The sequence below is a fragment of the Ostrinia nubilalis genome, chromosome 14 (assembly GCF_963855985.1).
Source record: "Ostrinia nubilalis chromosome 14, ilOstNubi1.1, whole genome shotgun sequence".
In the NCBI taxonomy this organism is placed as follows: Eukaryota; Metazoa; Arthropoda; class Insecta; order Lepidoptera; family Crambidae; genus Ostrinia; species Ostrinia nubilalis.
The window spans coordinates 404,024-430,080 of NC_087101.1; the positions used below are offsets into that span (position 1 = coordinate 404,024).

The 26,057-nt window shown below is 46.7% G+C and overlaps 3 protein-coding genes, 1 long non-coding RNA gene and 1 other non-coding gene across 5 annotated transcripts in view; 1 reads left to right on the forward strand and 4 right to left on the reverse strand.

Moving 5' to 3' along the window:
- Positions 1-1,876, forward strand: part of LOC135077943 (uncharacterized) — a 30,598-nt gene extending 28,722 nt beyond the window's left edge. Inside the window, exon 3 of the mRNA XM_063972473.1 lies at positions 90-1,876. Within this exon, the coding sequence (XP_063828543.1) occupies positions 90-201 (112 nt within the window). The 3' untranslated portion in view covers positions 202-1,876. The remainder of the gene's footprint in view (positions 1-89) is intronic.
- Positions 673-25,329, reverse strand: LOC135077955 (uncharacterized). Its single transcript, XM_063972495.1, has 3 exons — positions 25,167-25,329; positions 23,654-24,172; positions 673-763 (listed from the first exon to the last, which is right to left on the reverse strand). Exons 1-3 carry the CDS (start codon positions 25,254-25,256, stop codon positions 725-727), a joined length of 648 nt encoding a protein of 215 aa, XP_063828565.1. The 5' UTR covers positions 25,257-25,329; the 3' UTR covers positions 673-724.
- Positions 16,556-16,628, reverse strand: Trnam-cau (transfer RNA methionine (anticodon CAU)). Its single transcript has one exon. It is a non-coding gene; the product is annotated as a tRNA-Met (tRNA).
- On the reverse strand, positions 22,723-23,182 carry LOC135078369 (uncharacterized). The gene is made up of 3 exons (XR_010258588.1): positions 23,130-23,182; positions 22,818-22,850; positions 22,723-22,749 (listed from the first exon to the last, which is right to left on the reverse strand). It is a non-coding gene; the product is annotated as an uncharacterized LOC135078369 (long non-coding RNA).
- LOC135077935 (tol-Pal system protein TolA-like) lies at positions 23,249-23,647 on the reverse strand (the record flags this gene model as incomplete). The annotated part of the gene is made up of 1 exon (XM_063972464.1): positions 23,249-23,647. A coding segment is annotated over one exon (399 nt), but the record flags the coding sequence as incomplete, so codon positions are not given.
- Positions 25,330-26,057: the final 728 nt, after the last annotated feature.

A 26,057-nucleotide genomic window follows, 5' to 3' on the forward strand; every position in this document is an offset into this window, starting at 1 on the left:
TAGAAAAGTTGTGATTTAGAATTATTGGGGAATGGTGTCAAATTGTCTATTAACTAGCGTATTCTAACATCTCCCTTAAACTGTTCCAGGATCTCCCGCGGCAACAGCGGCAGCGCGGCGCTGGTGGCGCACCACCTGGGTGACGTCATGGCGGCCAGCCGCGACCACGACTGCGCGCGATTCGCGTGCCGCCTGCAGTGATCAGCCATCTTGCGATGTTCGGCCCAATCGCGCTGATCGCAAGCCACCTTAATGTGGCAACTTAGATCCAAGACTTAGCTTTGAATCTTGCTGTACTAGCATTGACCCCATGATGTTGCGTCTTTGATTTTGATTGATTTACTTGCACTCTTTTCGTTTATTTCGGATTAGTATATCTTCTGGCTAAGATATGATATGACATTATCGTTACATAAACTGATAGGTTAGGAATCATTTACATCCAGAAGTTGGGACTAATACTAGAAAGAAAGATGTGCAAGTAGTCCATCAACTTTTGCTTATTGCTATCTTCAAGATTGGTAAATGCAGGGTCGCAACATCAAGCTTAATAATTCAGTCAAGAAACCCACAAAAAATCAAGAATTCCAAGCCGAAAAAGACTTTTAAATATGTGCCTTTAAGGACTTTACCATGAAAATACGATTTACCTTATTCCCCAAAATACCTGTTATTCCTACGAGATGTGTTTTTACAGCAAATGCTCATTAAAACATTTTATTTATTAAAGAAATGTTAAGCAATTGCTGCAATGAACCTGAGTCTCATCAGTCCTAGTCAATGCAAATTATAACTTGTATTGACATCACTGATTTAATGGTTGTATCCTTAATGTAGTAGTTTTGAGAATGCTTTATGTGTCTCAAAACGCGGTATTTTCTAGTTATTAGTGAGTAACAGTGGCATGACGATAGACGAGGGAATAATAATGTACAACATAATACCTAAATGTTGAGATGGATCGACTGGATGCATCTCTTACATTTAGCAATACGTGTAAGAATATGACAGGTATAGAGGCGATTTTTGAATGTCACACGCAACCGAAAACTTAAAAGCGTTTACGAATCTTTAGATTTCCTGTACGGCAATGAAAATGATTCGTATACGAGTTTCAATAGTTTTCGGTGGAATTCAAAAATCGACTCCCAAATCCCATCTCGAGTTATTTACATTAGAGACCGTCGCGAGGTCGAAGTAGTTGTTACAATAAAACAGCTGAGGCGTTTCCCAGTGAGATGACCGAGTGATTTTATAAAATAATATTTATTCTTTAGCCTATAAGCCTATGATTAAGTTATATTTGATTTCAGGGTGAATTGTTACGGTAAATACTTTGTTATTAATATTTAAATTCTATAGCAAAGTGCCAGGAACATAATTCAAGATTTTTGTCTTTATATTTTTGTACTTTTATACAATTTGTCTTAAGTTATCAAATCATAATAGAACATTAATCTTTCAAACCAATAAAATATGTAGATATTAGATTCCAATATTACCCGAAACTCAAGTTATCACCCTGCAACTTAATTTTTGTATTTATTGTTACCAAATAATATTTATACAACCGCATTACTGTTTGAATTTCATAATTTTATTTATCGTTCTATGAATAGGTAAATTTATTTTAATTTATTATAATTCTGTACTTATAAAACTTTCTCACGCAAAGTTCTTGTATTTCTTTACGGATGTTATAAATCTATATTCAAGCTAGAAAGTAAATTCAATGAATTATTACTATAGATTCGAGTAAACTATTTTAATAGGTATTTATTTAAATTATATTAGACCGCCGTGATAAGTTGTAAATATGCTTCGATGAAAATGTAAATTATTTATTTATTATTACAATAAAACAATTAAAATTAAAGTTTGTTTTTATTGTCAATCTACCAACTCAATAAATAGTAAAAATCCGTTCAAAATGCACATTACGTAGGAGGCGGAGGAGGCCCTGAAAAAGAAATGTACTACACTTTCTCTCCCTCTCCTACACATTCAAATATGCATTCACTAAATTAATCACATTTCTGCAGATAGGATAATAGTACGAGAGGGGACCGCAAGAAACCCGTCATTTGATACTAAGATAAGCTCCATGGCACACGTTCAAAAAAGTTGGAAAAAAATGTATATGTAAACCTAAATTCTTTAGAAATTTCCATCGATGTAAACAAACACTTGTGCACACAATTACACTATAATACTCACGTTTTCTTAATATCATACACATTATTTCACAAGCTCATGAAACCAACTTTATTCTCATGATGAAACAAATATGAAATCTAACATTGAAAACAAAATATTTTAACAAAATATTTTGATGGTGAAAATTTGTGCTATAGTTCCAAAATACTGAACTGTCCTATCGATGACATTGACAGCGGGGCGCCACCGTCAATACCGAATCGCTGGTTCCGATTTTTGCCATGTTGGAAACCATAAAGTTGAACGATGGTAGCGCCCCCCTGTCATTGAGTTTGGCGGGACAGTTCAGCGTGGGTCATCTATACATGTTAAAATGTCAAATCGACATTTGACGTCTAAATTTAGGTCCTATCTCTGGAAAATCTGTAAGTCATAGACAATATTCATAGATAATAATCTGTAAATTTAATCGATTTTATTTCAAGTATTCAATTATTTCAATTACCAATTACTTTGATTATATTAATTAAAAATAAAATTTAAACGAGGTTATATTCAACAATGTATTTTTTCTTCATTGAATGCAACAACACACTTTGCGAAGAAGTCTTTGAATTCAGCTTTATTAAACAGACGAGTGTCACATAAAAAAGGCTTTTCGACCACTTTTCGACTGGTTTACGATTTTATTGTGCACTTTGTCTAGACCCACAGTATAATTTAAATTATATTTCCTAAACAAATAAAAATAAAACCGACTCCAAAAAACCTACACTAAAACGTAGAAAAATAATTACTAATTACCTACTTATTTATTAGGACGAATTAAGTCGGTGCAGGCAAACTTTACATGTTTCATAATCTTGGCACCGACTCCAGAAGTATCAATCATGGTATACCTACATAAATATTAATAATTCGTCCTAATAAATAAGTAGGTAATTAGTAATTATTTTTCTACGTTTTAGTGTAGGTTTTTTGGAGTCGGTTTTATTTTTTTTTATAAAATTTTACTTATTTCTTGCTTTTTAGTTAACTAATTATTACCTTGATGTTACCACTGAAGGTAGGCAGTAGGTACACTGAGACCAAAAAAAATTGGTTCATAATCGGCAGAGATATTGCGTATAAAAAAGTTCATCCCCAATTTTCCACCCTTGGGGGTGAAATATTTTCTTCAAATTCGCATGAAACCACCCTTTTGATAATACCTATTCAACAAAAAATTAATCGTTCAAATTGGTTTATAATCGGCGGAGATATTGCGTATAAAAAAGTTCATCCCCAATTTTCCACCCTTGGGGGTTGTTTTTTTTATTATTAAATTTAAATGGGACCACCCTTGAGGTATTACCTATACGCCGAAAAAAGATTTGTTCAAATCGGTTCATAATTGGCGGAGTTATCGCGTAACAAACATAGAAAAAAAAAAAAAAAAAAAAAAACACGGGTCGAATTAAGAACCTCCTCCTTTTTTGAAGTCGGTTGAAAAAGGGAAAATTTTCTTTGATTAAGAAGATCCTATTTTGACGATCACATTACTGATCTCAACATCAATCAGAAGAGGGATTGATCTTAATAATTATACAAACGATCTTTGAAAATCTAATAATCGTCTGTTGCAGTCCGTATATGACATTTACAGAATTGCGATTAACGAGAGATTTTGTCGCATCACTAGTAGATCAACTGACCTAGACTAAAAATTCGTCAATGTCAGTTGGCCATATTTGTTTACATTTAGGGAAATTTCTAAAGAACTAAGGTATAGAACAAAAAAAATTAAAAGTTATGTTTGACATAATAAACGGGCATGTTTCGGCGTGACGTAGGTTTTCTTACGGTCCCCTCTCGTACTACAAAAGGATCTAATCCCTGGCCTAAGCAGCTGTGCCGTAGTAAGCTAAAGCCTGGTCCGTGAGCACGTAGAATTTTGTCCAATGACCCCAAGCTACCCATCCTTATCGCTCGCGCGTAATTATATTGCTGTCGCGACTGTGCGACGGGCGCCCGCAGTGAGGGTACGAGCGCGACAGCAACATTATTACGCGCGAGCGATAAGGATGGGCAGCTTGGGGTCATTGGACAAAATTCTACGTGCTCACGGACCAGGCTTTAGTAAATAATCAGAGAGAACCTACCTTGGTCGCCGGCGCCGTCAGTCGGCGCGGACGCAGCCTCGGGCGTGTTCTCCGAGAACTTGTTGCACTCCAGGCATGGCTGCAGCTCCTCTTCCAACATGTACAGCTGGTCGAAAAATGTACATTTAATTCACACGGGTTACGAAGTTTTATAATTACTTTATTAGTCGAGTTTAAGCAGCATATTGTAATCAACTTTGTAGGAACTGTAATTTATTAAAATAATATCAGGCTACAATTTTTTCTCATTCGGTGGTACACTAAACACCACATAAGTGTGACACAAACAAAAGTTATCAACAGTGAGTAAGCACGTAGCACCGTAGCATAGCCAGCTCCGTAGCAGCATCAAAAACTAGTAGCAGTTCAAATCGTAGCTGACTTTGTAACATTATGTAACGCGTCGTAGCAATTCCCGTATGACGTGTTCGTTAGACGTTAGCAATATGGTTGTATTACCGTATCCTATTACAAAACTATTGTCACGCACAGACCATACGTCCAGCGCTTTACTCATTCAGTGCCTAAGGTATGGGAACGACACGGGAGGGTTACATTGACATATTATGACGTGGCAGAGCATACAAATCCAAAGAAAATCTGAAGTGATGATGAGATTTGACGTCACAAAAACTACCTTCTATGGCGCTCTCATATCTCAGGCACACTCAGTTGACGTTGACATTGACTTCAGACTGACCTATACAGGGTGTTAGGTAAATGGGTATATGAGCCGACACTAGCCCATGTTAACATGGGTATATAAATGGTATGGCGAAGTCAGAAATTCGATATCATATTTTTTTTTTCATTCAAAATAAATTTTATAAAATCCGATTTGTATGAAAATTGAAATAATTAAAATGAAGATATCAATTTTCTGACTTCACCATACCATTTATATGCTCATGTTAACATGGGCTAGTGTCGGCTCATGAACCCATTTACCTAACAACCTGTAGATGTAGATAGTTACACAAACAACAAGTAGCTTACACATTTAGCAAAGTTTTCATAGTAATTAGTTTATTCACCCGTCCATCAGAGCCGTAGCCGGCGTAGCGCTTGGTGGGCGCGCCCGGCACCTGCAGCGGCGGCGCCTTCTCGCGTGTCACCGCTTCCGACAGCAGCGTGTGCGAGCCGCCGCACCAGCGGTGGCAGGTGTGGTCCCTACAACACAATTGTTTCATAGACCACAAATCAAAAATACTAATGCTTTGTTAAAGCAAAATGTATACTTTACATTAAGTGAGCTAGCTAATTGCTATGTGTATTACCTGTAGGAATTAAGGATATGGAAAAAGATATAATGTGTAAGAACAAATTGTAAAAAGACTACTTATATTTTTTTTTGGGAATCACCAACAAATCAAACGACTCTGACGCTTAGACAATCTGACGTCATGGAGCAGAGTGGTATAGCCCCGACAGTGGACCTGTAGAAAGCTCCCGACTCCAAACCGCCGCGTCTGGTTTCTATGTTGTATGGTGCAGTAACATCATTATTCTGGGATTTTTTGCAGTAACATGAGCATTGGAAAAAATCCCAGAATGATCCCTTTACTGCCCCAGAGGATTCTGCGCTCCTAGCTTTGTACCTGGTGTCAGGCGGCTCGGGCGGCTTCCACTCGGGCACACAAGGCTCTTCGTCTCCGGCCACGGGGGCGCCGACGGGGCGCGGACGCATCGCGGGCAGCGGCGTCCAAAGGATCCATCAGCGCTGGAGTCAGGCATCCTGGTTATACAGGAGTAGCAGCTGTGGGAAACTCAAGAGCTCCGCCGTCATGGCGCTCCAGGAGGCCAGCGAAGCTTACCCGGTGGGCCTTATCGAGGACACCAACCTGTGAGTGATTCACGCCCTGCGTTTCCAGAAAGAGAGCTGAGCTTAGCTTCATACCTGGTGTCAGGCGGCTCGGGCGGCTTCCACTCAGGCACGCAGGGCTCCTCATCCCCGGTCTCGGAGGTGACAACTGCGGCGGTGTCCAAAGTATCCATTAGCGCTGAAGTCAAGCACGAGCCGCAAGCCGCACCACGGGCCATAGCGCGAGTCAGCATAGAGAGCTGGGAGTAGTTCCATCAGGAGTCCAACAGGAGTAGCAGCTGTGGGAAATAGCTGAGCTTAGCCCCGTACCTGGTATCAGGCGGCTCGGGCGGTTTCCACTCGGGCACACACGGCTCCTCGTCCCCGGCTTCGGGGGCTCCCACAGGGCGCGGACGCATCGCAGGCAGCGGCGGCGGCGCGCCGTAGCTGGCATCCAAAGGATCCATTAGCGCTGGAGTTAGGCATCCTGGTTATACAGGAGTACTGTGGGAAACTCAGAGCTCCGCCGTCATAGCGCTCCAGGAGGCCAGCGAAGCTTACCCGGTGGGCCTTATCGAGGACACCAACCTGTGCGTGATTCACGCCCTGCGTTTCCAGAAAGAGAGCTGAGCTTAGCTCCATACCTGGTGTCAAGCGGCTCGGGCGGCTTCCATTTAGGCCACGCAGGGCTCCTCATCCCCGGTCCCGGAGGAGACAACTGGATGCGTGCAAATCGTGGGTAGCGGCGTCCAAAGGATCCATCAGCGCTGAAGTCAAGCACGAGCCGCAAGCCGCACCACGGGCCATAGCACGCGTCAGCATAGAGCTGGGAGTAGTTCCATCAGTACCTGGTGTCAGGCGGCTCGGGCGGCTTCCACTCGGGCACACACGGCTCCTCGTCCCCGGCCTCGGGAGCGCCTACGGGCCGCGGGCGCATCGCGGGCAGCGGCGTCCAAAGGATCCATCAGCGCTGGAGTCAGGCATCCTGGTTATACAGGAGTAGCAGCTGGAGGAAAGAGAGCTGAGCTTATTCTCATACCTGGTATCAGGCGGCTCGGGCGGCTTCCACTCAAGCATGCAGGGCTCCTCATCCCCAGTCTGGAAGGTGACAACTGGACGCGGGCAAATCGCGGGTAGCGTCGTCCAAAGGATCCATCAGCGCTGGAGTCAAGCACGAGCCGCAAGTCGCACCACGGGCCATAGCACGCGACAGCATAGAGCTGGGAGTAGTTCCATCCGTACCTGGTGTCAGGCGGCTCAGGCGGCTTCCACTCGGGCGCACACGGCTCCTCGTCTCCGGCCTCGGGGGCTCCCACAGGCCGCGGACGCATCGCGGGCAGCGGCGGCGGCGCGCCGTAACTGGCGTCCATAGGATCCCACCACCACCCATGGTTCTTCTTGCCTCACGGCGTACGAACCGAATCTCGGGAGAGCGCGCGGGTAATTGCTCTGGGCTCTTTCCCCGGGCGCTTTGCTTGACTCCCATAGGATCCATCAGCGATGGTGTGAGGCATCCTGGTCATACAGGAGTAGCAGCTGTGGGAAAGAGAGCTGAGCTTAGTCTCATACCTGGTGTCAGGCGGCTCTGGCGGCTTCCACTCGGGCATACAAGGCTCTTCGTCTCCGGCCTCGGGAGCTCCCACAGGGCGCGGACGCATCGCGGGCAGCGGCGGCGGCGCGCCGTAGCTGGCATCCAAAGGATCCATCAGCGTTGGAGTCAAGCACGAGACGCACGCCGCGCCGCGGGCCATAGCACGCGTCAGCATAGAGCTGGGATAGTTCCATCAGTACCTGGTGTCAGGCGGCTCCGGCGGCTTCCAGTCAGGCACACAAGGCTCTTCGTCCCCGGCCTCGGGAGCCCCCACAGGGCGCGGGCGCATCGCAGGCAGCGGCGGCGGCGCGCCGTAGCTCGCATCCAAAGGATCCATGAGAGCTGGTGTGAGGCATCCTGGTTATACAGGAGTACTGTGGGAAACTCAGAGCTCCGCCGTCATGGCGCTCAAGGAGGCTAGCGAAGCTTACCTTGTGGTCCTCTTCGAGGACACCAACCTGTGCGTGATTCACGCTATGCGTTTCCAGAAAGAGAGTTGAGCTTAGTCCCATACCTGGTATCAGGCGGCTCGGGCGGCTTCCACTCGGGCGCACACGGCTCTTCGTCCCCGGTCTCGGGGGCGCCCACAGGGCGCGGGCGCATCGCGGGCAGCGGCGTCCAAAGGATCCATCAGCGCTGGAGTCAGGCATCCTGGTTATACAGGAGTAGCAGCTGTGGGAAAAGCCGAGCTTATTCTCATACCTGGTGTCAGGCGGCTCGGGTGGCTTCAACTCGGGCGCACACGGCTCCTCAATCCCAGTCTGGGAGGTGACAACTGGACGCGGGCAAATCGCGCGTAGCGGCGTCCAAAGGATCCATCAGCGCTGAAGTCAAACACGAGCCGCAAGCCGCACCACGGGCCATAGCGCGAGTCAGCATAGAGAGCTGGGAGTAGTTCCATCAGGAGTCCAACAGGAGTAGCAGCTGTGGGAAATAGCTGAGCTTAGCCCCGTACCTGGTATCAGGCGGCTCGGGCGGCTTTCACTCGGACGCGCACGGCTCTTCGTCCCCGGCCTCGGGAGCTCCCACGGGGCGAGGGCGCATCGCAGGCAGCGGCGGCGGTGCGCCGTAGCTGGCGTCCATAGGATCCCACCATCACCCATGGTTCTTCCTGCCTCACGGCGTACGAACCGAATCTCGGGAGAGCGCGCGGGTACTTGCTCTGGGCTCTTTCCCCGGGCGCTTTGCTTGACTCCCATAGGATCCATCAGCGATGGTGTGAGGCATCCTGGTTATACAGGAGTAGCAGCTGGAGGAAAGAGAGCTGAGCTTAGTCCCGTACCTGGTGTCAGGCGACTCGGGCGGCTTCCACTCGGGCACACACGGCTCCTCGTCCCCGGCCTCAGGGGCGCCCACAGGGCGCGGGCGCATCGCAGGCAGCGGCGGCGGCGCGCCGTAGCTGGCATCCAAAGTATCCATTAGCGCTGGAGTCAAGCACGAGCCGCAAGCTGCACCACGGGCCATAGCACGCGTCAGCATAGAGCTGGGATTAGTTCCATCAGTACCTGGTGTCAGGCGGCTCGGGCGGCTTCCACTCGGGCACACAAGGCTCTTCGTCCCCGGCCTCGGGAGCCCCCACAGCTGGCGTCCAAAGGTTCCATCAGCGCTGAAGTCAAGCACGAGCCGCACGCCGCACAACGGGCCATAGCACGCGACAGCATAGAGCTGGGATTAGTTCCATCCATACCTGGTGTCTCCATTCCAGAACCTTTCTGCCCCATCGGCCGTCAGTTCTGCGTACTATGTGCCCTGCGTACCGGAAAACGCAGCGTGGGACGTCCACCTACAAGGTGGACCGACGACATCGTAAAGATAGCAGGGAAGCGCTGGTCGCAGTCCGCTACCAATCGATCAACATGGAATGAGGGCTATCGTTTTAGCGCTCACCAGTTGGCGCCACTGTAGAGTAAGGTCCTGTCACTTGCTAGTAGCGAAGACAGTGGCGCCAGCTGGTGAGCGCGAAAGTGGTAGGAGGACTATCGCATTTGCACTCATCAAGATGGCGCCACTGTAGAGTAAGGTCCTGTCAATGGCCAGGGGTGCCAACTGTTAGGTAAAAAAACGATAGCCCTCATTGGGGGAGGCCTATGTTCAGCAGTGGACGTCCTATGGCTGAAATGATGATGATGATACCTGGTGTCAGGCGGCTCAGGCGGCTTCCACTCGGGCACACACGGCTCCTCCCCGGCTTCGGGGGCTCCCACAGGGCGCGGACGCATCGCAGGCAGCGGCGGCGGCGCGCCGTAACTCGCGTCCAGAGGATCCATGAGAGCTGGTGTCCATCCTGTTTATAGAGGAGTAGCAGCTGTGGGAAACTCAAGAGCTCCGCCGTCATAGCGCTCCAGGAGGCCAGCGAAGCTTACCCGGTGGGCCTTATCGAGGACACCAACCTGTGAGTGATTCACGCCCTGCGTTTCCAGAAAGAGAGCTGGGCTTAGTTCCGTACCTGGTGTCAGGCGGCTCGGGCGGCTTCCACTCGGGCACACAAGGCTCTTCGTCTCCGGCCTCGGGAGCTCCCACAGGGCGCGGACGCATCGCAGGCAGAGGCGGCGGCGCGCCGTAGCTGGCATCCATAGGATCCATCAGCGCTGGAGTGAGGCACGAGCCGCAAGCTGCGCCGCGGGCTAGTGCGCGCGTCAGCATCGCCGCCTGCGCATACGAGAAGATTTGTAGTCAATGGACCAACGATCTCTGGATCAAGCAAGATTGCTGAATGCGAAATTTCGATCAAGCATGGCCGGTGAATATGGAAGTCCTTTAGGGATGACTTCTATTGCTTATATCCAGCAATAGAAGTCATTTGGCTAACCCACTGAACCGATGATGATAAATTTTGATAAAGCGATACCTAGTTTGAGGTTTGGGGAACTACACATAATATAATTTAGGGCTGCTTTTTTAATCGTCAAATATCTTTTATCAGAAGAATAAACTTGTCATTTTGACAAAAACTGAAACTGTCAAGGTGCTAAACTTATTCTTCAGTAAAAGTTATCCGACGATTGAAATCACAGCCCTTAGAGGATGAACATTTCTTATTGTTTCTGGAGCTGCCGATCTCCGCTTGGCGCAAGGAGTCACGCCACGTATACTCTAGTTTGTACCTTGGGCTCGCCGAGGATGACGGCGAGCTTGTCCTGCTTGTCCTGCAGCTCGAGCAGCATGAGGCACGTACCTTGGGCTCGCCGAGGATGACGGCGAGCTTGTCCTGCTTGTCCTGCAGCTCGAGCAGCATGAGGCACGTACCTTGGGCTCGCCGAGGATGACGGCGAGCTTGTCCTGCTTGTCCTGCAGCTCGAGCAGCATGAGGCACGTACCTTGGGCTCGCCGAGGATGACGGCGAGCTTGTCCTGCTTGTCCTGCAGCTCGAGCAGCATGAGGCACGTACCTTGGGCTCGCCGAGGATGACGGCGAGCTTGTCCTGCTTGTCCTGCAGCTCGAGCAGCATGAGGCACGTACCTTGGGCTCGCCGAGGATGACGGCGAGCTTGTCCTGCTTGTCCTGCAGCTCGAGCAGCATGAGGCACGTACCTTGGGCTCGCCGAGGATGACGGCGAGCTTGTCCTGCTTGTCCTGCAGCTCGAGCAGCATGAGGCACGTACCTTGGGCTCGCCGAGGATGACGGCGAGCTTGTCCTGCTTGTCCTGCAGCTCGAGCAGCATGAGGCACGTACCTTGGGCTCGCCGAGGATGACGGCGAGCTTGTCCTGCTTGTCCTGCAGCTCGAGCAGCATGAGGCACGTACCTTGGGCTCGCCGAGGATGACGGCGAGCTTGTCCTGCTTGTCCTGCAGCTCGAGCAGCATGAGGCACGTACCTTGGGCTCGCCGAGGATGACGGCGAGCTTGTCCTGCTTGTCCTGCAGCTCGAGCAGCATGAGGCACGTACCTTGGGCTCGCCGAGGATGACGGCGAGCTTGTCCTGCTTGTCCTGCAGCTCGAGCAGCATGAGGCACGTACCTTGGGCTCGCCGAGGATGACGGCGAGCTTGTCCTGCTTGTCCTGCAGCTCGAGCAGCATGAGGCACGTACCTTGGGCTCGCCGAGGATGACGGCGAGCTTGTCCTGCTTGTCCTGCAGCTCGAGCAGCATGAGGCACGTACCTTGGGCTCGCCGAGGATGACGGCGAGCTTGTCCTGCTTGTCCTGCAGCTCGAGCAGCATGAGGCACGTACCTTGGGCTCGCCGAGGATGACGGCGAGCTTGTCCTGCTTGTCCTGCAGCTCGAGCAGCATGAGGCACGTACCTTGGGCTCGCCGAGGATGACGGCGAGCTTGTCCTGCTTGTCCTGCAGCTCGAGCAGCATGAGGCACGTACCTTGGGCTCGCCGAGGATGACGGCGAGCTTGTCCTGCTTGTCCTGCAGCTCGAGCAGCATGAGGCACGTACCTTGGGCTCGCCGAGGATGACGGCGAGCTTGTCCTGCTTGTCCTGCAGCTCGAGCAGCATGAGGCACGTACCTTGGGCTCGCCGAGGATGACGGCGAGCTTGTCCTGCTTGTCCTGCAGCTCGAGCAGCATGAGGCACGTACCTTGGGCTCGCCGAGGATGACGGCGAGCTTGTCCTGCTTGTCCTGCAGCTCGAGCAGCATGAGCTCGGCGGCCTCGCGCGCCGCCAGCAGTTGCGTGATCTCCGCTTTGCTCTCCGTCACGCGAGTCAGGTCTTTCAGCGCCGTCTGAACACATAAGGTAACTTTACTTTTAGGGTTGCAATAGACATGTTGACACCACCAATCAATTGACGTACTTTTTAAAAATATCAAAACGAAACTCTCCCATAGAATTTGTATGCCACTACAAGCAAGTGACGTCACTATTTTGTCAACTCAATTGAACTACTTTTTTCAATTACATTGCGACCAAAAATCGTAATTTATAGGTAATTTAAAATTAATTAAGATTTTAAGACCAGAATGAAAAATGTCTTTTTAGAAAAGTTGTGATTTAGAATTATTGGGGAATGGTGTCAAATTGTCTATTATAGAGCATAATCTGCACTCAAGTGTTTATGTCGCTAACCCAGATGAGCGACGAAACGCGTCGCGTTGCCGCTTTTGACGTTCACCTAGGAAGTCTTAGGACACCGGATTTGATACATGCAAGTTTGACTGGTCTAAGGGCCTTGCCACATTGTAGGGTTGCAAGCGGAGCGCCGCTGTTCCGCCCAGAAAACGCTTGCAATCCGCCAGTGTGCCAAGGCCCTGACACTCGACTCAGCCGTCTTATGCCGATTCCTTGGACTTAAGTGGCAATAAGTGGTGACTGAGTTTGTTCCGGCGTTCCTTCTCAGCACTTGCCATATGTTTGTCTCGAAGCGCTGGTAGGGCCCAAAAGATAAGGAGACATGTAAAGTGACCCATAAGGGCTACCTTTTCTTTTTTTATTATTTTCTATTGACGTTCATAAGTGCCACTTGTGGTCTAAACTGAATAAATATTTTTGATTTTGATTTTTGATTTTAAGGCTCGTCAATCATGAAGCGTACCATCCAGACGTTCTCCTGGCGCTTGAACTTGTCGTGGCAGACGTCGAGGCGCTTCTCCAGCTCCACGCGCGCGAGGCTGAACTCGGCCACCGTCAGCAGTCCCGCCAGGCGAGAGTTGTCCGCCTGAGGACAGTGGTATAATCACAGAATAATAATAAGTACTACGTACAGAAGTTTTACTTCGCGAAGGTATTTAAAAAAAAATGTATGCTCAATGTCATTAACAATATGGTGTAATTTAGCCTGTCTCAAGAGTCAAGAACCATTTTGTTGACAAACGTCAGTGATCGGCACTGCGCCGAAGCTATAGGGCTGACTTTGGTAAAATGATGTGACGTGAGGTGCCAAACTGCGGAAAATGGCGGAGGAAATAATGATTTAGCATGAATTATCATGAATAATATTAACTACTTATTTACCTCTCAATGTCTTGAGGCAACTTAAAAAAGTACATTCTGTGTTTTTATTATTATTTAGGCAGTTAAATACTGCACAGTATTTAATACACCATTTTCTTTATTTTCTTCCATCATACACAAGAATACGCGTGCGTGAGTCAATGTTCGCTCGTATGTGAGGCCTTGTCGAATAGTATCCTGTAGGTGGGCCATCGTGCGTGTTTTGTTCTCGATGTAAACTCGCGGAGATGAACAGGCCTGGTATAATCCTTAGTGGTCGGTGTGAACGCAACACCAGCTGCGGTGCTTGATACGAATGCCGAGGAGGCAAATATTATGGAAATCATAAGGCCTATGTTCAGCAGTGAATATCAGACTAAAATGATGAAGGCTCGGTTGAAAAGAGCTGAGAAATTATTAGAATAATCAATCAGATTTCATTCTTTTTTTGTTTCTCTCAGATTTCACTTCATTGACCACATTATTGGAGAATAAAATGGTTATTCAAAACATTTTTCCGCTTTGCTTTGGAAACCGGGAAAAATCGATAGAAAAAGAAGATGACCTCGTACCTTATCTCTCAATCCGTCTAAGACTTCGTCTCGGTCTGCTTTCTGTTCGCGCAACATTTCAACGCATTCCACGAGGCTCTGCAAAAGAACAAAAACTTCCGTTAATGTTGTAAAAAACATTTTTACACTTTCGAAACTTCATGATATCTCTATCTACCCTAGGGAAGACGGAGGTGAGTTGTAACAGAGGAGAGTTGTGACATTGTCGATTTTCGGAAACCTAATAACTATTAGCGAGCTTGTTCCCCAGTCGATGAAGCACCTGATGTCATGCCCTGAGTGCCCAAGCAACTGCACTCAGGAGGATTTGATGAGTGCTACTGACAACGCCACCCTTGTGACGGAGTTTTGGGATGACACTGTGTAGATTTGTTGTCGTCACGAAAAGAAAAGAAGAAGAAGCGAGCTTGTAACAGCTCGCATTTGTTAACTCGAGATTTGAACTAAAAATGCGCACTGGTACGAGCTCACTAGTAGTTAATAAGTTCCAAAAAATCGTCAATGTCTCAACTGTCCTCTGCTTAAATTTCCTTCGGTCTCCCTACTACCAGGCCTGTTCATCTCCGCGAGTTTACATCGAAAACAAAACACGCACGATGGCCCACCTACAGGATACTATTCGACAAGGCCTCACATACGAGCGAACATTGACTCACGCACGCGTATTCTTGTGTATGATGGAAGAAAATAAAGAAAATGGTGTACTAAATACTGTGCAGTATTTAACTGCCTAAATAATAATAAAAACACAGAATGTACTATTTTATGTTGCCTCAAGACACTCGAGAGGTAAATATGTAATTAATATTCATGATAATTCATGCTAAATCATGTATTTCCTCCGCCATTTTCCGCAGTTTGGCACCTCACGTCACATCATTTTACGGAAGTCAGCCCTATAGCTTCGGCGTAGTGCCGATCACTGACGTTTGTCAACAAAATGGTGCTTGACTCTTGAGACAGGCTAAATTACACCATATTGTTAATGACATTGAGCATACATTTTTTTAAATACCTTCGCGAAGTAAAACTTCTGTACGTAGTACTTATTATTATTCTGTGCTACTACACGCAAGGCGTACTAACATGCAGCTCGTCCCCAAGTTGGTTCTGGAAGGCGGTGAGCGCGCGGTGCGTGTGCATGGTGTGGTCTAACTCGGACACCAGGCCCTCGTAGCGCTCCGTCAGCTCCAGCACCGCTGCAGTACATTATTGTTTAGACTTTATGGTACAATTAACAACATTGTAAATAACTCTAAATAAACCAAGAAAGCAGAAGAAAGAACCTGGATGCAGGCAGCGCAGGACCGTTCATTATGGAAAGCCTTTGTCAAGCAGTAGACGACATTTGGCTGAAACGTAGTAGTAGTAGTAATCAAGAAAGAATTGCCAAACTAATGTGGCAGTGGGCAGGGCTCGTAGAACTAATGGCCCTAGGGGTAGAATACTTCTCGAGTAGCAGCCAAGGACTGGAAGACGAAATGTAGGCAGACATCATTCCTCCTAATGGAACTTGTACCCATAGCTCACATAGCAGTCGCCAGGCAAGCGAAGGTCGCGCACAACCCTCCAGAGACAGTATTTTTTGTCCAGTTGTATTTTTTTTTCCTAAAATCCTACTAATATCCCTCCTACTAATATTATAAATGCGAAAGTTTGTGTGAATGTCTGGATGTTTGTTACTCTTTTACGCAAAAACTACATATTTTGATGAAACTTTACAGTATTATTGTTTATAATCCAGATTAACATATAGACTATAATTTATGACAATCTGTGACAAACTTAATTTCACGCGGGTGAAGCCGCGGGCAAAAGCTCGTTATAACATATTTTAATTAACAATAATTTAATCTCTTTGTTTACAATTAAATAATACAAAACGCTATCGATATCTATGTTCAAAATATATCTCATTCACGCGCTATTAAAACGACGTTATCATCACTTATCACGGTATTTTTTTCTTATCACTACATTTATAATTTAGAACTCCAACCTGCAGTCTCGGCGTTGTTGTTGACTTGCTCGAGCTGCTTGAGTCCAGCTCCAAGTTCAGTTCGCATTTGCGTCATCTGGTCACGGAAGCTTGACATCTGAAATAAAACATTTGCATTTTCACATCACTTGTTCGATGATCATCCATAAATGCAAACGGGTAAACTAAACCAAATTATTATAGACCTAGAGCAATCCCTACTAATGTGATTTCATATAGAATTTGTACGAATATTTTATTTAGAGACCTTTACAAAAATAAGTTAGCCAGCAGCGCCATCTACTGCTATTAATAATTATATCTCTAAAACAACTTATCACAAAAAAAAGAAAACAAAAAAGTACGCATAAGTACACTTTTATACATACTAAAATAAGTAGGAAATAGGTAACTAAAATCCAATAATTATTCAAAAAATATGCCCCGGGTGAGGATCGAACTCACGACCTTAAGATTATGAGACTTACGCGCTGCCTACTGCGCCACCGAGGCCGGTGGGAGGAGCGGCGAAATAGGTCACCGCTAAGTTGAAAATAAAGATGGACAAACGTAGTTTATTTTTGCAAGACAATGAATTTTGTTTCCGACCTACACCACCTACACACTCCATAAATAAAAATAATTTACTATTTTAATACGATAATTGTTTTAAAATTTCCTACCTATAATCCTACGACTCATCACTAAGTATAAGTAAAATTCCATGTCAGCTATAAATTCCTATAGTTATTTGTTTAAGGCAGACGCAGACTACAAATAAAGTAAAATAGGTGTTTCAGCAGTTTTAGGTAGGTATTTTAGAATAATTACGTCAATACCTGTGTCGTTAGACCAGAATCGAACCCGCTGAGTTGCTCGGCGTAGTCAGACACAAGGGAATGTAACGTCGAAATCCTATTGTCCAGTTTTGTGGCAACTTCTAATTTTTCAGCTGCAACCAGAAAATAGCACGTTAGTAAAACACGGTTATATGTCAATCTAGATCATAAAATTTTGAAGTATCACAAAATCAACTCTGTCTCCTAAACTAGGCACAGTCGTGTTATATGCATGGGGGTGGTTTAGGTGCACCTTGGTGTAAGGAGTCTAAATTTTTCTTTTGGACCTTACTGTTTTGGCCACCCTGTATTAACCGGCAGACAGTGGTGACTGAGTTTGTTGCGGCGCTTCTTCTCAGCACTTGCCAAATGTTGGTCTTGAAGCGCTGGTAGGGTAAAAAGATTATGAGACATGTATGAGGCTCCTTAAGAGCAAAATATTTGACGATTTGTAAGAACTATTTAATAGTCTATACAAATAAATAAATTTTGACTTTGACTTAAGTATACCTACTGGTCGCCTTGGGAAGTATGTTTTATCAGACGAAAGCTCACTTACCCACAGATTTAGCGGAAGAAGCAGCGTTCTCGGCGACTGAGGTGGCCTTGGTGGTCATGTTTTGAACTGTTTTCGTCAAGTCGTCTCTCAGGCCACGGATTGCCGCACTGTAAAACATAAATTAATTTAAATTCTTGAACAGAGTTATCTGGTTTTTTTATCCCATTGAAACTACATCATTTTTTAGAAGAATTGTAATATAAATACATCAAAGACATAACTTTGTTCATGTAAATTATAAGTAGATATGAAGCATCTTAGTTCGAGCCCTCACTGGACACTGCAGCTTAAACAAGCACTTGTCCACAAGAACGTGCAGGATGTGCCAAGATGCAGATGAAATGCCACTACACATTCTCACGGACTGCGGACCTCTGATGCGCAAGCGGAGCTTACACCTGGGCAAAAACATCCTAAGCCGACAAGATGTAAAACACATCGCCCCCCAAAAGATACTGCACTACCTAATGGATGCAGGAGGAGGAGGCGAACTGTACTGGACGCACCATAAGGAAAATAGGCGATCCCAATAGATCGAATCGATACCGGTCACAGTGATACTAGAACTATTGAACTTAAAATAGCCGCTCAACACAAATAAAAAAAAGTATGAAGCCTTAAACAAAGTGGGTTCGCGTCTTCTTTTCAACATGTTGGAAGCCGCCTTAGAATCCAATATCTTGTATCTCGTAACTTCTTTCATTAGAGACCATAATGTTAACATGAACGAACTTACTCCATCTCCGGATGACTGACGCCCGGCATAGCAGCAGTGGAAAGGACAGACGCTTTTGATACGGTGGAGGGCCTGCCGAGCCCGGCCGCTATGGATGCCCGCGACGTGGCCGCGGCTACGGACGCGCGAGACGTGGCCGCGGCCACGGACGGCCGAGACGTGGCCGCCGCCACAGACAGCCTCGGCTTCATCTCCGGCTGCGACGGCATCGTCAGCGGGTCGATGGCCACCGACTTGCGAGGGAGAGCCGGCGGCGCCGCAGCCGTTTTAGATTTTTCTGGCTGTTAGATAAGAAGGGAAAAGTGTAACTATGCGACTACCCATAAATAAGTAAATAACTACAAATCAATTTTCGATAGTCCCTAGTTCCATCTGACTGACAATAATGTCGTTTTCATCGTATCTTCCGAATATGAAAACTTTTAGACTGATATAAAAAGTTGCTCTCGTTTGAAAGAAAAACACCGAGAAAATTAGCAAGAAAATGTTTTTTTTATGCATAACAAGGCAGGTATGTCAATCTCTTTGGCCATCTCAGCCTTTTAGCAGCATCAGTTGCTGTCACCTACAGGAGTCATAACTGCGGCGCGGCGGCGGCGGCGGCGGCGAGCTCAGCCTCTGACTCGGGCAGCTCGAACTTGATGTCGACCCGATCCGGGCGTGCTGTCAGAAGCTCGACGATGCGTGTCATGGCCTTCCCTGCTGCTGCTGTCACTTGTAGGAGTCATACCTGTGGCGCAGCGGCTGCGGCGGCGGCGGCGAGCTCGGCTTCAGACTCGGGCACCTCGAACTTGATGTCGACCTGATCCGGGCGTGCTGTCAGAAGCTCGACGATGCGTGTGATGGCCTTCCCTGCTGATGCTGTCACTTGTGGGAGTCATACCTGCGGCACAGCGGCGGCGGCGGCAGCGAGCTCGGCTTCAGACTCGGGCACCTCGAGCTTGATGTCGTTCAAATTCAAGTCGTGCCAGAGCCATCGGGAACTCTCCCATGCGTTTGATGGTCTTCCCTGCTGCTGCAGCCAATTGTGGGAGTCATACCTGCGGAGCAGCGGGCGCGGCGAGCTCAGCCTCTGACTCGGGCACCTCGAGCTTGATGTCGGCCAGGTCCAGGTCGCGCCAGAGCCACTAGGAACTCTCCTATGCGCGTGATGGCCTTCTCTGCTGCTGCTGTCACTTGTAGGAGTCATACCTGCGGCGCGGCGGCGGCGGCGAGCTCGGCTTCAGACTCGGGCACTTCAAGCTTGATGTCGGCCAGGTCCAGGTCGCGCCAGAGCCGTCAGGAACTCTCCCATGCGTTTGATGGCCTTCCCTGCTGCTGCTGTCACTTGTTGAAGTCATACCTGCGGCGCAGCGGCTGCGGCGGCGGCAGCGAGCTCGGCTTCAGACTCGGGCACCTCGAGCTTGATGTCAGCCAATTCCAAGACGCGCCAGAGTCGTCATCAACTGTCCCATGCGCGTGATGGTCTTCCCTGCTGATGCTGTCACTTGTGGGAGTCATACCTGCGGAGCGGCGGGCGCGGCAAACTCGGCTTCTGACTCGGGAACCTCGAGCTTGATGACGACCAGATCCGAGCGTGCTGTCAGAAGCTCGACGATGCGTATGATGGCCTTCTCTGCTGCTACTGTCACTTGTAGGAGTCATACCTGCGGCGCAGCGGCTGCGGCGGCGGCAAGCTCGGCTTCAGACTCGGGCACTTCAAGCTTGATGACGACCAGGTCCAGCTCGCGCCAGAGCCGTCAGGAACTCTCCCATGCGTTTGATGGCCTTCCCTGCTGCTGCTGTCACTCGCGAGAGTCATACCTGTGGTGCAGCGGCTGCGGCAGCGGCGGCAAGCTCGGCTTCAGACTCGGGCACTTCGAGCTTGATGTCGGCCAGGTCGAGGTCGTGCGGCAGCGCGCCGGCCGCTGCCAGAGCCGTCAGCAGCTCTCCCATGCGCGTGATGGCTTTCTCTGCTGCGCGAACGCGCGCTGTCACCTAGGGGTTGATACAAGGAGAATAAAGCGATGCAAAGGCATAATATGTTGTTAGGCAGGTGCTACAAAAAGCTTAAGCAGTAGGAATATGAAAGCTTAGAGCGCTTTCACACTTAAGCAATTTAGCAAGCGCTGCCGAAAATTTCATACTATGTGACAGCGGATGCACCCACGCTGCTGTCGCGCTTCTAACGCCCTAATGTGAAAGCGCTCTTAAAGTATCTAAAGCGCCAAGTAACGTGTTTGAAAGCAGATTGGTAGTTAGGAAGAAAACAGTTTTGGTATACAATAAGCTAATGTTTCAATCGGCTGGCAGTAGCATAAAGCAGTGGTAGGTGAAAGATTGCCCATATTCACCTCGAAGCGATATTGCTAGTCAAGTACATCAGTAAAGAGCATTGTTTTTTTTTTGCGATAGGAAGCAAAAGAGCAGCAGATCACCTGGTGGTAAAATAATTACCGCCGCTCATAGACACCCGCAGCCCCAGGGGAGTTACAGGTGTAAACAAGAGCTGCGTATTCGTGTAATCATCGCATGACAATCTTAAAATACTAGCGCCAACAAAGGTCTACGAGTATGTGGCCAGCGTACCTGCATGGCCTTCATGGTGTCGGTGAGCGAGGCGCTGCCCTTGGCGAGCTCGTCCTTTAGCTTCTTGTTGCATGCTTGTCGTTAAGCATGTAATTCACATTTATGTAATATTGCTGGCCACATAATTGTAAACTATAGTCTGGTCTGTGCGACTGTGCGACGGGCGCCCGCAGTGAGTGTGCGAGCGCGACAGCAACCTAATTACGAGCGAGCGATAAGGATGGGTAGCTTGGGGTCATTGGACAAAATTCTACGTGCTCACAGACCGGGCTTTATTGCCGATATATATCTGATTATTGTAAACTAGTGCCAACAAAGGCCTACGTGGCCATCGTACCTGCATGGCCTTCATGGTGTCAGTGAGCGAGGCGCTGCCCTTGGCGAGGTCGTCCTTGAGCTTCTTGTTGCTGGGCAGCGTGGGCGGCGGCAGCGGGCCGGCGCGCGCCTGTAGCTCCTTCACCATGGCCGCCACCAGGTCGAACTGCGACCGCGTCACCACCTCGATGTTCTCGCGGCGTTCTTACATGTCATTTTAAAATGTTGTTAAACACTGAGCCCGCCGGGCCGCCGACAAAGCCCGGCGACACAACCCGGTGGCCTGTATGTAAAGAATCATGTCGGCAACATGCGCCCGCGCGTGTTACCCGCCGACATGTTGGCGGCTTGGGTACGCCTGCGCTCAGTTGCCCGGCGACACTCGACCTGTAGTGACTTGCATGTATGCTGACTGCCAAATAAATTTCTCATCTCAAGCCGCCGACATGCCGCCGCCGGGCTCAAAAACTGAACTCCGACAAACGTTACTTCGACATTACGTTACTCCGACACTACTGAATATCGACATGACTTTACTTCGACAATACACTACTTAGACAAAGGCGAATATCCTTTGTCGGAGTAGTGTAGTGTCGAAGTAAAGTCATGTCGATATTCAGAAATGTCGGAGTAACGTAATGTCGAAGTAAAGTTTGTCGGAGTTTACTTAGGTAGCCATATGTCGGCGGCCCGGCGGGCTCAATGTGTATTGCGCTTTCCAATTTCCAAAATTTCCAACCCTTGAAAAGGAGGCTGACCATAGTGACGTTTCTTGCGCTGCTTCTTCTCAGGACTGGCCCATTTATTGTCCCGGAATAGTGGTACGGTTAATACTGGGACGTGTAAAAGTGCTTTTTAAAAGCCTATTTGCAAAATAAATTAGTTTTATGAGTTTACACTAAAGAAGATTTTAAGAAGTGACAAGACATGGGCGCTCGTGAATCGAAGGTGCACTTTATCAACCCGGATAAACACTGTATCGCCTTTCGCCGCGCTGTCAATCTCGAGGCGAGGCGTTTACGTTGCGGTGCGGATAAAGTGTGGATTGCAGTACGGAGTTTCATACTACGAATACTGATCGCCTTGAGTTGATACAGTAAGGCCCTTTTCACACGTCCCGGTTGCCGGCTAACCGGCGCCGGGTATCCGGTGGTGAAGTGTATGGGCATGGTACGTAGCTTTCACATGTTCCGGCGTAATTAATCCGGCATGCCCATACACTTCACGACCGGGTACCCGGCGCCGGTTAGCCGGCAACCGGGACGTGTAAAGGGCCTTACGATCCGTTACCGGGTTGATAAGTGTGCTTCGTCGTTAAAACGACATCAGTCACACTCAACCTGCTGACCGCTGAGCTTTTGTATGGGGCCTATTTGCAAAGTTAAGAGAATATTATAGGCAGGAAAAGTGTTATTTATCGTAATCAAAATGACTATAAAGAAAGGTTTTTTGAACGTCTACGATCTTGAATCTTACCATAGAAAATTATGATGTAAAATGTCAATATCCACATAACCTTTAAATGATTACATCAGAGTGCTATCTGCATTATCAGAAACGCAAACTGTTCTTACGTAGCGGTCAACTCACCAGCGCGCGTGGTTGGCCCTTTCTCCACTGCAACAAACAAGCCGGTCAAATATTGCTCGGCAAATATTAAGTTCACACCTCGGAGCGATATTTACCTACTAACACCTTCTCTTTTCGACGCTCCACTTCTGTAAAAGGATGATATTACATTAAACTACGCATAAAGAGGAATTATTTACTGAAAAAAATTCAAGCGCACAGATTAGTCTAATGAATATCATAATTTAAACTATTACAAGACTTAAATTCTGAAATGAAAAGGTCTTTAAAACTCGTTTGCAAACCCTTTTTCCACGTTAAAGCTTTTCATTATTTATGTATAGGTTATGGTAACACACTGACTGATGGTAGCTATAAAATAAGGTTAAGGTTCATCAATTACCCTTAAAACAAAAAGGAAAAAATACCTGAAACCACAATACTCGTATCAGACACAGCTTTTCCCTTTCTATCTTTCTGAAAAGAAATTATATTCAGTCAGTTTATAGTGGAAAATATTTTTTAACTTTCTACCTCATTAACATGATTACCAACTACCCACCGACTTAGCTCGCGCTGCCTCTTTCTCTTTCGCCGCTTCTTTCTGGGCCTTCTCCTTTTCTTTAGCCGCCATCTTTTCTGCCTTTTCCTTTTCCTTGGCGGCCGCCTTATCCGCTTTTTCCTGTTCTTTGGCAGCGGCTTTATCTGCCTTTTCCTTTTCTTTTGTGTCTACTTTCGCCGCCTTCTCTTTTTCCTTGTCAGCTTTCTCTTTCTCCTTTGCGGCTGCTTTTTCTGCCTTCTCTTTTTCCTTTGCTGCCGTTTTATCACCCTTCTCCGCAGCTTTCTCTGCTGCCTTTTCAGCTTTTTCACGCTCTTTGGAAGATGCTCTATCAGCTTTGTCTTTTTCCTTGGCGGCTGCTTTTTCGGCTTTTTCTCTTTCCTTTTCAGCAGCCTTATCAGCCTTATCTCTCTCTTTAGATGAGGCTCTATCTGCTTTATCCCGTTCCTTAGATGCAGCCCTTTCAGCTTTCTCTTTTTCTTTGGCAGCTGCCTTCTCAGCCTTCTCTCGTTCCTTAGATTCAGCTCTATCGGCTTTGTCCCTTTCTTTCGAAGCAGCTCTGTCCGCTTTATCACGCTCCTTTGCGGCCGCTTTCTCCGCTTTTTCCCTCTCTTTAGACACAGCTCGGTCCGCTCGCTCGCGGTCCTTGGAGGCAGCGCGCTCTGCCTTTTCTTTCTCTTTAAGAGCTGCTTTCTCGAGTTTTTCAACCTCTCTTTTTGCCGCTCTATCCTTAGAAACTCGCTTCTCTGGTGATCTGCTCTTGCGTTCCTCCTTGATCTCGTCCATCTTCCGTTTGGGGGACGATTCTCTCGCGTCGGTGATGCGGATCTCGACGCGTTGCTCCAGCATCCGCATCTGGCGCGCTAGGATGTGCAGCACAGTCTGAATCAACTTGAAGTTGACCACGTTTTTCTAAAATATTTAAAAACTATTATAACAAGAGTACCTACCTACAACATAACATGAGATATTATCAAGGAGTCATGAAGTTTCGGAATAAAGAAGTACAGATTACGATACATCAAGGTAACTGGTTTTGTGGCATCGTATTGAGTAGTATAGTAAGTAGGACCTAACCTGAGCTATTTAGCAACAAAGCATATAATATTGATATAAGATATAAGACTGAACATCATTGAAATTGGAAATCATTCAGTTACTATCGAAATCACTGCACAGCAGTAAGCATTTAGGACTAATCAGTTAGTGGGCGTACCCTTACAGCTTATGATAGGATTTCTTTCTTCGTATAACGCTTATGTATTTAGGTTCACCACAATAGTTCAGCGGTTGTCAGGATCGAACTACCGTTCCTTGAATCTCCAATCGCGAATCGGTAGTCTGTTCTCGACATCGATGAGCTATTGTAGCTTCTATTTATACATTAACATCTACAATAGGAGGCGTCAACGATCAGCCCCCCTAGACCAGTTACAAAACGAAGTTGTAATTCTGAAGTCTAATTCCTCCACGGTTTTTCTTACTCAACTAATTACAACTTAATTTGTGTCATGCTCTGGGGCGGGACCACCTTAACGTAGGTACATATAATAGGTACGAAAAAAATGTATATAATTGTAGCCTTAACTTAAAAAAATGTATATCTATAGTTTTGTTGTAAACATGAATTCAAAGTGGACCCGCCGGAGAGCATACTCCCTAGCGGGCCCACCTAGAAGATTCTGTTACTGAAGGTTTCTAAATTCGTTTATGAGACTATTAAAATGTATATTAAATGTATACAAATCTGCTATACTCAATTTTGTATTTCATTTAGTATAAATCGATTTACTGCAAATTTAAAATTTCCCTTCGGAACATTTAGGGGTGACTGGCTCAAAGCGGGCACCTTCTAGGAGGGCTAAGTACTAAGTATAAGGGCCACAAGGAAAGGCTGAACCCTTACATCGCTAGGCCCCATGGCCATGTTGATCAGATCCTCCACGCTCACCAGGAGCGTGGTGTCGCTCATATTGGGCTCGTCGCGCCGCGGCATTGTCGTTGGATAACTAAAAACTATTCAAAACTCAACGTAAAATCGCAATGAAAAACCATTCACATTTCTGAAGTGACAGAATAATATGCTGTCAATACTGACATTCTTCTAATTGTTGACATGGTATAATTATACGAATGTTGAAAGAAGTTTGGACATCGTTATTAACAAAAAAACATAATTCAAAATAAAGAAATGAAAAAGTTTTTATACCTATTAGTCCCTTATGAATTAGTATTCAAAAAGAACTAATTTATACAACTTTTTCATTTGTTTATTTTAACAATAAGTTAACATTCTACATAAACTTTACGATCCTTTTAGATAACCTGACCCAAAAAATATAAATAAATAAATAAATAAATCTTTGGACAATTTCACACAGCGCCAGCTAGCCCCAAAGTAAGCAACTTAATGCTTGTGTTATGGGTGCTAGCTTAACGGATATACTACTTATATACTTTTTTTTTTAAATACATACATATTATACATAGTCACACCCAGACCCGTCACAGAAATTAAAATTCATCATTTCAATTTCTGCCCGGCCGGGAATCGAACCCGGGACCTCTCGGCATAGTAGTCCGTTCTGAACCACTACACCAAACGGCCGAAAATAGTCAAAATAGGTCAAAATACTCAAAATTAAATGCTATCCAAAGATGACAGGCATAGGGTTATGAGGTTTGAGGCTTGGATTTTAGTTGTTTGTTTAATTAAATTAAATCGTAGTTGGGTCAAGCTTACAGCGGAGTAAAATAATAAAAACAAAATAGAAAATAAAATACAATGCAAAGGAAT